Source organism: Phymastichus coffea, unplaced genomic scaffold, assembly GCF_024137745.1.
Source record: "Phymastichus coffea isolate CEN01 unplaced genomic scaffold, Cenicafe_Pcof_1.1 PCOF00006, whole genome shotgun sequence".
NCBI lineage: Eukaryota > Metazoa > Arthropoda > Insecta > Hymenoptera > Eulophidae > Phymastichus > Phymastichus coffea.
In genome coordinates this window covers 2,237,016-2,251,069 of record NW_026706817.1, presented here as the reverse complement: position 1 = coordinate 2,251,069, position 14,054 = coordinate 2,237,016, and the positions used below count along the sequence as shown (strand labels likewise).

General features: G+C 41.9%; 1 protein-coding gene across 4 annotated transcripts in view; it reads right to left on the bottom strand.

Annotated features, from left to right (window-relative positions):
* Window positions 1-382: 382 nt before the first annotated feature.
* Window positions 383-14,054, bottom strand: part of LOC131668425 (DNA fragmentation factor subunit alpha-like) — a 260,893-nt gene continuing 247,221 nt past the window's right edge. For all 4 annotated transcript variants that reach the window (XM_058942593.1, XM_058942610.1, XM_058942602.1 and 1 more), the window contains one exon: window positions 383-1,411. In XM_058942593.1, coding sequence (XP_058798576.1) covers window positions 1,291-1,411 — 121 coding nt within the window. In that variant the 3' untranslated portion in view covers window positions 383-1,290. The remainder of the gene's footprint in view (window positions 1,412-14,054) is intronic.

Below are 14,054 nucleotides of genomic sequence, written 5' to 3'. Positions count from 1 at the left end.
CGTTACAATACCTGTAATTATTTTATTCTAGACTTCATGATTATTTTTATTGCAGAATGAATTAGATATCAAAGACTTTTGACTCGCAACAGTATTAATTTACTCTGAAATGTTTTACCAAGTATTGCATAAGATCACGTTCAATTCAATAAATGAACGAAATCATTTTGGAGGTATAGATTTTTAAATAATATTACCCGAAAGAAATCGAAAAATAAAATTAGATATATACACGAATACACTTAGTTTATTACTAATGCAGAAGCTTCTCTTGTATTAAAATCCGTCAAAGTATGTCATGCATTATATTTGATTCATTTTCATAAGAATTCATATTTTAATTATTATATTTATTATAAATAAAAATTACTTTTCATTATGATATCAAATCAATAAAGATTAAATGATCAGGGTAAATTTTTATTTTGATTCCAGCATTCAATTTCTTATCAATGACTAGATATATTTTAATGAATAATTGCAAGTAGGTCTAAATGATCGGAAAGAGTCAAATAATTTTGAATGTTTACATTAATTTTTATTCTTTAATTTTTCTCTGTTGTGTAATATTAGAAATTATAATCAGTGGTGTGAGGAATATCCCAAAAATAAATCACAACTACAAAACTTCCAAACTAATTATTCAACGTTTCGCCATTTTGTTCAGGGCCTCTTCAGGAATACTTTATTATAAAAATTATACAAAATTAATTGATACATTCAAATTATCAAATTATTAAATATCAAACAATAAATTACCAACAGTTGCACTCACAATTTTAAAATGCTTTCTAAATTTTAAATAGTCTTAAACCGATAAAATTCATCAAAAAAAATTTGTTCATTTATATAATCTCATTGTGCACATCTAATAAATAGTAGCCTTTTTTATAATCGGATTAACTTGAAATTTTGACGGCATTACTACTTATATTTCAGTCATTTCTAAATCATGCATCGTGGTACACATAATTTACTATAATTTTCCCAATTGACAATTTCAGTTTCACTGAAAGAAAATTTATTTTGACAATGTTTAGAAAGCATTTTGAAATTGTGAGTGCAACTGTTGATAATTTATTGTTTGATATTTAATAATTTGATAATTTAAATGTATCAATTATCACACCATCGATTATAATTAATAATATTACATTAATTTTTAATAAGCTAATAGTTCGTCTATTTTTATAGAAAAAATTTGTGTTCATAATATATCTAATCATGATTAATATTAACTATTAATATTGATGCACATTATTTAAGATCTAGTTGAATTTCTTAAATCATCTATGATTGTTCTACTTCGGCATTTATGGAATACATGCACAAGAGAGCCATAGATTCTTGAGCATGTCTTTTTTTTGCGAGAAATCTGCTTGATGCTTCTTTCAATTGCTCCAGGAAAGATCTGAAAAAACAAATTAATATATTATTATATTTGGTTCAATAAACCAAAAGTTATAAAAAAATGTTTGATTGTGTAACGAGCAATAAAGTTGTGACGAGAGCAGTCCGCGTGCCGGTCTCTCGTCCGCGTTTCTCCCTCCCCCACTCGGCTAGGCGTGGTAGACAACGTTGGGCGCATTTAAGTATGCGTCTAACACTTGGCCTTTTGTTTCAGCGCCAAGGACGAGCCAGCGCAGTTGAGCGCAAGAAAAGTTGAAGAGCGCGGAGAGAGAGTGAGAAAGAGAGAGAGAGAGAGAGTATTAGGCCCATGCAGGGATTGGCAGGCGCGTAACGCGTGACCGATAAGCGACGCGTCGCATGCCGCCTAACTAATAGGTCAAGGTAGGGAGAGGAGCGAGCGCCGCTGAGCGGCTGCAAGATGCGCGCAAGAATTAGTGCGTGAGAGAGTCGCAGCCGAGTCTTACGAGAGTGAGGGAGTCTAAGCCTAGTCCTGTTAGAGTGCGGAAGTCCGAGCCCAGCAGAGAGAGCAGTTTGGGATAGCCGGAAGGAAGTAAGATCAACCCTACCGGCAACGGCTTTGCCAGCAACTGCAGCCAGCCCACCTGCTAGTAGAGTCAACGACGCCTACGGATACCTGGTCAGCGACAGCGGTTAGCGACGATCTGACCAGCGACGACACCCGGTACTTCCTGCGGCAGCGCATCGCTCAGGATTCCCGACGTTGCGAGGAACAGGAGATAAAAGGTCAAGCCTTCCTTTTCTTCTTTCTCTCTACACTCTCTCTCTCTCTCTCTCTCTCTGTTGATGCGACGGCCGGTGTACGTTGAAAGAGATAGCCTGGCACTCACGTGCCGGCTATCTGAAGGTTCGCGCTAGGTTTAATTCATAGTGACGTAAGTTGCGACCGGTGAATTGTCCAGGCGCCCACGTGCCGGGCAATTTACCCGGTATTAGTCCGCGTAGTTTTTAAGTAAGTTTGTAATAGGTTAAGTATGCGATTTGGTATTAGGATAAAATGCGAAATGTTCATTTGTGATTATCTTAAGTAGTTTATTGTTCGATTTGTAGTTTGTTGGTCGGTAATTTAGATTATGTTATGCGCGCGTATGTTCTGTGTGAATAATTATTAATAATAATAGGTTGTAAGTGAGATTTGATTCTTGTCTGTGTATAATTTATTTATCAACCTCCCCTCGTACTTCTCTCTCAATTGTCATGAGCGAAAGTGCCTCACTTACCCCGCAAAAGAATTGGTAACAAAGGATTGAGTTTTGTTACATGGCATCCCTTGTGAGTCTGGCAATTGGGAGATAAATGAGAGAAATGGTTTGATAATGAATTTTAGAAATAACGATTAACTGATTTTCTTTGTGAACTAAGGGCAAAGAGTGCGCGTAAAAGAATTTCGAGTTCTCGGTATTTTGAATTCCTTGTTAGTGCTTGCCAGTGACCTTTCTTAATAGCGGTGTCGGATGACAACGGTGCGTCATTGAGTCGCTTTGACGCTAGACGACTGCGTTCTTTCCTCGCTTTAGTTTTTCTTTGTTTTAAGAATTTTACTAGACTGCCTATTCAAAAATTACGGTAAGTAAATTTTGATAAATCATAATTTCTTTCTATAGGCGTTAGCAAGGCGATTTCTTGCCGGCTTATAGTTTGGAAAGAAATTAGTCAGTAAAGTATCAGGTTACACGGACCGGTCGAGACTTGCTTTGCCCCATAAGCTCGCGTCGTAGTCAAGTTACGGATTTTCACTTGTAGAAATAAGAATGTCGCTAGCGTGTAGAGATAAAATAGTCTTGCGCAGAATATTACGCGATGCGCATGCGAAAAAATTAAAACGCAAAATTGATTCCACAGAACCGGCTGTTCTGTTGGAATTAATGCGCTATCGCGAGCTTAGTCTACACGGCGATCTTGAAGAATTACAAACCCGGTACTTTCGATATATGCTGTTAAGAGAGCGGCCAGATTTGCAGCCACCGTTGCGCTCGAGCGATTCTGCGTCAGGCCGAATCCCGGAAAAGCTGTATGACGAACAGCAAGAAACAACGGTAAGCAGTGCGCGGAACGCGAACCTGGGCGATGAATTCGCGGTAGCTGCAGCACCTTTGGCGGCCGAATTATCATGTGAGCAAGAGCAGGCGACACAGGCAAGAGCAAGTGTTGCCGCTCCTTGCGAACAAGTTCGACCGCCGGGCGAAAATGCAGTCGCGGTCGGTGATAACGACATGTTACCGATGGCGAATCGCTCGCCGTCGGACAACAGGACCGAACGCGCACGCGAACAAATCGCGGAAAACCAAGGCGAGCGTAGCACTAGCGCGATAAGCCAAATCTGGGGAGCTTTAACTGCTGTTCCGCGTTGGATTTATAGGCGCGAGGTTAGACAGGGCATCACGGATGGTGCGAATGCAGTTTTTAGAGTTGAAAGAGAGGCGATGCACAGTAGAGCGGCTCAGGCCGAACAGCAGGCTTCATTGCCGCCTCAGGCCAAGCCGCTCGGCGACCGCGAGACGCTAAACGCGCCAGCGGTTGCGACTGAGCCATCGGCCCACGCGAACGCACCAAACAATAGAGCAGATAGTACATTCCTCTATGCCGATTCAAATAGATCGGCGAGCACGAAATATCACGCGCCTAGAGTAAGTTCATGGGTTGAAGACTGGGAGCGCGAGGTACGGGTAGCTACTAGAGAGGAAATGGAAATACCAGCTCCATTAGGTGAAGGTTCGATTGTTAGCGAGAAAAGTGTAATGAGCATAAGGCGACCTAAACAAAAACAGGTGAGACAGGTAGAAAATATTAGTGGAAGCGACACTAGCTCGAGTCTATCGGATACTGATAGCTGCAACACCTATAAAGTTAAATCGCCGCGGAAAACTGAGCAAGTAAGAGCGGAAAGACCGAGCAAAAAGAGTGCTCCTCCAAGAATCAAGTATATAAATGGTATACCTGCGGATGGAGTAAGCGCGCTCAATGCCTGGTCTCTCCGTTTTTCCGGTAAGGATAGTACAAACGCACTAAGTTTTCTATCAGGTTTGAGTGATTGCCAGCGCTATTATGGCATCTCGGACGAAGAAATGCTGATAGCAATAGGCAGAGCATTCCGCGATAAGGCGCGTCCGTGGTACGAGGTTAATCGCGGTAAGTGGAGGACGCTGAAAGACTTTAAAAAGAGTTTTTCTAGCGAATTCTGTCGACGATTGAACAGAGAACAACTTTACGGTGAATTGCGTCAAAGAACACAGGGCGAGAACGAGAACATTACGGACTATGTCGCGGCTTTTCAGACGATTTTACGCCGTTTTGATCCGCCCGTTTCGGTGAGACGCCAGTTAGCTATGATCATAGAGGGTCTACATCCAAGATATAAGCGATATCTTGAAACTAAGACCTTCTCAGATCTAAATAGTTTTAAAGAAGCGGGTATGGCACTCGAAGATCGCATGGCCGGTTGGAAAAGGTGGCAAAAGCCGCCCACGGCTGACGTAACGCTAATTCCGGAATCCGCGTACACAGAGACGAAGAAGTCACCCGGTAAGCAAAAATCGGTCGAAACCATTGACGGTTTAAACGACGCGATTGACGAGGTCTTAATAGTCGAATCTCCTAAAAAGAAAGCGCAGCAGCAGAACAAAAAACTAGGTAAAAAGGGCAAGAAGCAGAACGGTGAAATTGCCGTTGCTATTGCCGATAGGCAACAGCCACAGGCGAGAAACCAGCCTGCGAACGAAGCCGCGCCTGCTCGTCAGAGCGCGCAGGCTTCGTTGGCCCCGGCTGCAGGTGTAGCCCCTAGTCTGGTCCCGCATCAGCGCAATCAGGGAGGTAGCAACTTAAATAGACCATTCACGGGGGCTTGCTTCAATTGTAACGCGGTGGGACATAGGAGGGCGCAATGCCCGATAGCTCAGGTTAATCCGCGAGTAGTTTGTTATAAATGCCGACAACCGGGGCATTACGCTAATAACTGTCCAACGCGAACTTCAGAGTCGACATTATATTGTCAGGTTTGTGGGACAATCGGTTACGTGTTTAGAGAATGCCCTCCTTGTAATCAGGTGAAGCAGGGAAACCTCAGCGCGGGAGCCGTCGACCGCTCGACGACTCCTGCCTAAGATGGATTGAGCGGGCCATTGAGGTAGAGAAAGTGCTTCGTGCAAGGAGCGAAAGCACCGTAGAAGAAGGTAATAGAGTTGAGGTAAAAAGGGAAGGCGAGAACAAGGCAGAAACCGCCAGTTCTGCGCCTCCTTTTATGAATTCAGTAAAAGAGGAAGGCGAGAACAAGGCAGGAACTGCCAGTTCTGCGTCACCTTTCTTAGACGAGGTAATAGGAGAATATTTGAAAGTCAAGGCTAAGGTCAGGCGTGCACTATTTGTAGAATATGAGCATCCGGAAAAAGGGAGTAAGGAAATCGTTGAGTTCAAAAACGTGTTTAAAGGCGAGTTTAGTCGTTCGACATTGAAAGAAGTTCAGAGGCAGAGTGACGAGGGCGTAAGTTTCCGTAGTAAGATCAGCAATGAACCCGAAGAGGCAAATAAACGTGACTCGTTACAGCAGGACGCGGAAAGTCTTCAAAAAGATCGACACACTATCGCGCGAAAAACTTTGCCCGATAAGGATATGCATGATCCGATAGGGTTTAATAAATTTTGCGCGATAGCTAGCTCGCCTGAGAAGTGCCCAGCGAGACAAAATGAGTTGCCATCGTCGAGCACGAACACGAATGAGGCAGGTTCAAGTATTTCGCCCACGGTTGGGCAGGCTTCGGAAAAGGCCGTTGCTTTAGGAAATCAGGGTGAACCTGTGAAAGAATCAGTTGGTAAGGAAGCGAGCTCAGGCGCTGCGCTCCCGTCGGAGCGGGCTGCGACAAAGGTCATGGTCACGCGCGATAGGAGTGAGCTTGTTGATACTAGGGTTTTGTTGTTTGGACGTTCGGTCGTCGGTGCCGACGCACCTTCCGTTTTAGTGAGGGGAGGGTCTGAGTGGAACTCAGAAATCCCGAAGAAAACGGCAGATGAATCAGATGCAGCGTTAGTCGCAGTAGTAGAGAATAGGTTCTTTATTAAGGTCGACATAGGCGGCCAAGTCTATACAGCGCTACTAGATTCAGGTGCTCAGGTATCGGTAGTAGGGCCGAATCTTGGTTTACGGTTAAAGCCGCCTACGATTTTTGTACAGGGCATCTCAGGCGAGAAGCCGCAAACGTGGGGCGACTTGAGGTTAAGTATTGAAATTGGCGGTAGGACGAATTGGTTAATCGCGACGGTAGTATCTACGCTTAAGCACAACTTGATTTTAGGAGCCGACTTTTGGATAGCGTGGAATATAAATATTAGCTACGGTAATCGCGCTTGGCGGGCAGGTGACCAAGGTGATTGGTATCCGTTAGCAGAGCAGAATAGTAACGAGATAGTTATTTTTGCGGAATGCGCAGGTTTAAGCAGCTACGAGGAGGTTCAAAGAGAGACAATCTTGACGCTCGTTCGCCGGATTGTCCCGGAGCCTGGTGAATCTCCGGCGGTTACAAAAGTTATCGAGCACGTCATAGATGTAGGCGATGCGCGCCCGATAAAGACGCCGATGCGCCGAATGTCGCCTCCTATATTAGCATTCACGCAGGAAGAAACCATGCGGCTATGGAAGGCGAAAATAATTAGGCCATCGAATAGTCAGTGGAGTAGTGCGCCGGTAATCGTACGTAAACAGGACGGCGGCTATAGGTTCTGTCTCGATTTTAGACCAGTAAATAAGGTGACGAAAGTAGACGCGTATCCGATGCCTAGCATTGACGCTATTTCAGATAGGTTGCGCGGAGCAGTCTACCTGTCGAAGATAGATCTGCGAGCGGCGTTTTGGCAAATTCCGCTTTCAGAGAATAGCAAACAATATACGGCGTTCGCGGTCCCAGGTCTTGGTTTATGGGAGTTTGAGCGAATGCCGTTTGGTTTGGTAAATGCGCCGGCTACTTTCACGCGCCTCATGGACGCACTTTTCGGTCCAGAGTATGAGCCGCACTTTTTCTGGTATTTGGACGATTTGCTAGTAGTTAGCGCAGATTTTAACAGCCACGTGATCTGGCTAGAGAAAGTTTTGAAGCGTTTAGTAAGCGTTGGCTTAGAAATCAACTTAAAAAAGTCCGATTTCTTCTGTACCGAGGTAACTTACTTAGGGTACAGATTAGATAGTGAGGGTCTGCGTCCGGACGATGACAAGGTAAAACCGATAGTAGATTACCCTGCGCCGAATAACGTAGCTCAATTACGCCGATTCCTAGGTATGGTAGGATGGTATGCGCGTTTTATCGAACACGAGAGTGAGATAAAGGTCCCGTTGACCAAGCTCATCCGAAAGGACCAGCCATGGGAATGGAAGGAAGAACAGCAAGTTGCATTTGAGAGGCTAAAGCGCGCATTAACGGAGGCGCCGGTACTCGCGCGCCCTGATTTTACGCGCCCCTTTCACTTGCACTGCGATGGCTCTTCCTTCGCGGTTGGCGCGTGTTTGGTCCAGGTATTCGACGACGGCGAGCATCCCATATGCTACGCCAGTCGGATGCTGAACGCGCACGAGCGAAATTACACGGTGAGTGAAATCGAGTTTTTGGCAGTACTTTTTGCGGTAAAAAAGTTTAGGCCTTATATAGAAGGCTCACACTTTGTCATCGTTACGGATCATAGTGCGCTCACTAGAATTCTTAATAAACGCGAACTTACAGGTAAATTGGAAAGATGGGTATTAGAATTTCAGCAGTTGGATTGTGAAATAGTACATAGAAAGGGAGCGCTAAACCATGTGCCGGACGCACTTTCGCGAGAATTTGAGGACGAGCTCGAGGTTTGCGCATTTGATAAGATACAGGATGCTTGGTATCTACAACGCGTGAAAGACGTTCTTCAAAGACCGAAGAAATTCGAGAATTGGAGAGTAGAGAATAACGTCCTGTATCGGTTCATGCGCGATCACCTGCTCGATCCGATAACTAATCGCGAGGAATATTGGCGCATGGTGGTGCCGCTGGAGTACCGAGAAAGGGTGTTGAGAGACGCTCATTGCGAGCCATTCGCTGGACATTTCGGCCGTGAAAAGACTTACGATCGAGTTGCTCGTGAGTATTACTGGCCAGGAGTATGGTATGATGTGAGGACGTTCGTAAGTGAGTGCTCTCAATGTCAGAAGTACAAGGTAGTCCAGCAGGCACCCCAAGGTCTAATGGGTAAGCGCGTGGTAGAAAGACCATGGGCCGTAGTAGCGACTGACGTCGTAGAGCTGCCCCGTAGCAAAAATAGGTTTAAATATCTGGTGGTTTTTCAAGACTTATTTACTAAGTGGGTCGAGCTGAAACCACTGCGATCGGCGGACGGCCCTGTTCTTGTTGCCGCGCTTGAGGAGTTAATCCTGTTCAGGTGGGAAACTGCGGAATATATCGTTAGTGATAATGCGAAGGCATATAGGAGCAAAGTATTTCAAGACAGGTTGCGATATTATGGTATCGAACATATATTTTGTCCTGCGTATCATCAGCAAAGTGTTCAGTTTATAAAAAAATTTTTTAACAGTTTTTTAAAAATTTTTTATGTTCAGTTCATAAAAAATTTGTTATGAAAGTCGTTTTTATTTCGCACCACAAAACTGCCCAAATAAATTCTAAATTTTCCTCGAAAAAATCCGTAAATACGAGGGTGGTCCGATAAGTACTTAGACTCACCGCCCGATGGCGCCACTCTCCCAAAAGAAATATTCTATCACGTAGTACAACCTTCTCGATGATTACTGTTAAGATTTCAGCCGGATCGGACTTGTAGTTTATTTTTCAGAGCGTGTGAAAGTAAGTGTGTCCGTTGATTTTAGAAAAATGGAAAAAGAGCAGTATCGGTCGGTAATTTGATTCTTGTATTTGGAAGGGAAATCGCGCAGCGAAATCAAAAAGCGCTTGGATGCTGTGTACGGTGACTCTTCTCCTTCAACGGAGACCGTCAAAAATTGGTTTAACGAGTTTCAACGTGGTCGCACGTCGATTTTTGAAGAGCCACGTCCAGGTGCTCCAAAAACGGCTACCATGGAGGATAACGTGACAAAAATTCACGATCTTGTATTGGCATATCGACGATTGAAGGTGCGCGAGATAGCTAAGATCGTAGGCATCTCAAAAGACCGCGTGGGTCATGTCCTGCATGAAATTTTGGGCATGAGAAAGCTGTCGGCGCGATGGGTGCAGCGTTTGCTCACTCCGGACAACAAGCGCAACCGTGAGACAACTTCAGAGCAATGTCTGACGCTGTTTAAGCGCAATCCGAAGGAGTTTCTGCGTCGTTTCGTGACAGTCGATGAAACATGGATCCACTGGTATACACCAGAGACCAAGGAACAGTCGAAACAGCGGACTTTACCCGGCGAAAGTGCTCCGAAGAAGGCGAAGACTGCCCATCGGCCGGAAAGGTGATGGCCACCATTTTCTGGGATCCACAAGGTGTGATCTACATCGACTACCTGGAGAGGGGCAAAATGGTCACAGGGCTGTATTATGCCGAATTATTGGGCCGATTCGACGTCGAATTGCAGAAAAAATGGTCCCATTTGGCGAAGAAAAAAGTGCTCTTCCACCATGACAACGCACCGGCTCACACCTCCGCCGTCGCCATGGCCAAATTGGTCGAATTAGGCTACGAACTGCTGCCCCATCCACCGTATTCTCCAGATTTAGCCCCGTGCGACTTCTTTTTGTTTCCAAACTTGAAAAAGTCATTCGCCGGGCAGAAATTTGAGTCGAATGAGGAGGTAATCGCTGCCACGGAAGCCTACTTTTCAGACCTCGAGGAAACGTATTTTTCAGACGGGTTAAAGAAGTTGGAGCATCGCTCGGCCAAGTGTATCGAACTAAAAGGAGACTATGTTGAAAAATAAAACGCCACTTTTCCAAAATGTTCGTTTTTCTTTTGTAGGCTAAGTACTTATCGGACCACCCTCATTATCCTAAAAAAGTCTTCAAAAATTTATACATTGTACACATTTTTAGAATGTAACGCACTCTTTTGTAATAGAATTTTCCACAAATCAATGCTTCGTACAAGGGAATAAAGTATAAATTTTAAATTCTATTATTTTCATATTGATAGTAAAATGTGATTTTAATGATTTTTATGTGTAGATTTGACAGGTGAAATTAGTTTTTTAACGCTGCGTACCGCACTGAGTTTTACGTTCTAAAACCGCCCGCTGATTAGCGACTCTTTAAAATTAATTCTCTCATAACTGAATTATCAAAAAAATATTTAAATAATTTTTTAAGACGAATTAACTATTATAAGTTTCATTCTATATATATAAGGTAATGAATTATATATAACGTAATGAATTGGTTCGATAGCCCTAACACACTTAAGCGTATATATGAGGTAGCATCTTAGTTTCGATAGCATTTTTCCTCATTTTCAGGTGTATAGTGGGATTCCGTAGCGCAGTGAAAAAAAAGAAATTGATTAAACCGGACCATCACACTACTAACAACTAGTATTGTCAATTCCTGATTGGTTAGCAATTCGATTTTATTGACCTGATTAATCGATTGGTTAGCAAGGCGCGTGACCTTTTAGGCTGAATGACATATTATTTTAAAAGGAAACGTTCGTTCTTAACTTCAATAATAGAAAAAACGGAACATTTTATACGTAGATATAAACACACGTACACATACGTACGTACATGTATACGGACACACACAATACACACACATATACGTACACAAATGCACGCACTCACGTTAATAATACATACATTAATACACGCAATTATGCGCGAATACACATAGATTAAAATATATATTAAAATCCAAGGTCAAGATGACCTCTACAAGTCAAATGAAGGTTAAATATGTATAGTGTAACGAGACGAATATTAAGTTGGATAACAAGTGATTTTATCAACAATAAGAGTACGTACTTGACTGTGCGTGTGTTATCCTATGGGCGAATCAACCCTGCAGAAGCTCACGTATACACACGGCCGACGAAAAAGCAAAGATTCCTGTGACAGTGGTCAATCTCTCCAGACTCGCTGCTTTTCGTCGCCGATCTTACTCAATGTGACTCAGTTCACCGGGTTATGTTGCTCTGCGATGCATTGATAGAAAAGCGAAATTTTGCACGCGTAGATAATTCTTGTAGGTATTAGTTCGGCGAGGATGGCGAAGAAGATTGAGATGATAAAGAATCGCAGGCTGTGTATTTGCGGTTAAATACCGGGACTTTATTTTGGCCTTGGTTCTCGGACTGCTGCACTCGGGTAATATACACTCGACACGAGACAAAGAGTTCACGGCTGAGCGCATGCGAGAATTCAACTAGTGCTAGAGAGATATAAGATACGCACGTCGTTCTAAAAGGCGATATGCTCGCAGTTGTACATGAAGTACAGAATGCGCGATCGGACACTACCTTACTTACTTCCAGCTGCTGGCCAGTTAACTGAAAGATGACATCAAAACTCGACGTCGAGAGACGACATAACTGTTCTTGTGACAGCTGCGTGCGGCGTACAGTGGACTAAAATTTTTATTTTTGAACGAAATACAATATCTTGAGACTGAGCAGATATAGGCAAATTATTGAACCGGTATTTTGAAGCTCCAGTCATACCAAAATAGTCCGGTTCATTGAAAATAAATATTTAAACTTGATACGGAAGGTCAAAGTTGCAATCTTTTAAAAATTACGGCTTATTCCTTGATTTTACCATGGTTAGAAATTTTTTTCAAAGAAGTAAATGGATATATATGTTCTTTCACGATAAGAATGAGAAATACTTTTTCAGATTTTTTCCCTTTTATACTTATAAAGATAATAAGGGTCAAATCGTCTACTTACTTAATATTGATTTATTTTTTTTAATGTCGTTCACGTATTGGTGTACGTAGGCTCTTAAGGATAGTCTGTTGATGACTCTGTATAAGATCTGTGATAATAATTTCAAAGTCATTTGAAGGTCAATAATACTCATGAAAATGTCGATTTGCAATATCTTTCGTATAAAATGGAATTCTGCAATTATATCAAAGTCGATTTATTCACCAATGCAGTTTAAACTCCTTACAAAAAAGTATTTGACCTCAGAAGGACCTCACCAATAATTTTTCATATCATCTTGCTAATGAGTCTCATTTTCACTTCAACAAAATAAATTTTTTTAATAAAAATAAATAAAAAGAAACAATATATAGGATCTCTTCGAAGAAATTACTAAATTAATCACAACTAAAAATTCATTTATTAAAGAAAGATAAACAACATACATATAAAAAAAAGTATTTCATTATAAAAAACGCGATTTATTTAAAGTTGATACAATTAAAATTACAACAAATATACACGGTGATTCAAAAACATAGGTAACTAATAATTCCATTCGATTCTCCTCGAAAAATTAATTTAGAATTGTGTTCTTAGTTTTTCGATTAAATAATTAGGTAATTAGATAATTAGCTTCAAACATCGGCCAATCAGCGCACAGCTTTAGAAGAACGGGCGCTTGGTTGCGAGCGCGGAGCAGTGAGGGGGGCCAGCGGCGCGCGCCGCCGCTGATTGCAAGCGGTGCTCAACCCAATCGTGCAACACGGAGCTCCCATGTCTACTTACTGATATACATATTCGTTGATTGAACGCGTATCAATAATAAGAACGGTTCAATACCGATTGACTAATAACAATGATGCACGTGAAAGCTTTTGTGTTTATTTTGTGAAATAGGTTATTTAGTATTCGTGGTCGTCGAATTTAAACTCGCTGTCTTATTCAAGAATTATGTTCATTTAATGCTGAAAATTGCTGTGATCGGCTACTACTTCATTGCTTTTCTTTGCATTTGAGAAAATTGAGATCAATAGGTAGACGCGTAACGTGTGTTTCCAATTAGCTTGGTTATACGTTTTTTTAAGATTAAGAAATAAAATAATAATAAATAAATACTGACAACCCTCGGCTGAAAATACCCATGTGGGAAATTCACCCCTGATGTGTCTTGGAACAAAGTCTCAATTCGCGTGTGCGAGATGATTTACACTAGTCACACACAGGAAATCCATCCTAAAATTTCTCACGCGTGCGAATCGTATCACATCTGAATTTGAGACTATGGCTGAGACTCTAATAGGGCCTATAGTAGAAGGAGCATTAAATCTTCGAGAAAAAACGCGTTTTCGCAAGTAGGCGGCTCGTAAATAAAAATGCTGTCGCTACGATGGCTTGCAGCAACTCGGCGCCTCGAATCAAGTAAGTGAAATTTGAATTTCAGTAATGATCATTAGTCATGAAATTATTTCCAGCACATAATAATTATAAAGAAAACATTGCAATGCTGAAGACTAGATCTACAATACATTGCGCATTTCTGAAATATTATTATTAATCTAACGAGCAAGCTACAATTATCAAAATAGTTAGGATTATTGTAGAACCCATTAGAACTTTAAGTCGTAGTCTGGGAAGCGAAACGCTTTTCATAAAGTGCGTAAATGTGTGTACATCAATTTTTCTAAGTTGAATTAAGAATTATAAATAATAAAAAACTGAAAATTATAAAAGTCGTCGCCACTTTTCGGTGAAAAAAAATTCCAAAAACAAATTTCCATAATTTTGTTAAAATCAATCTT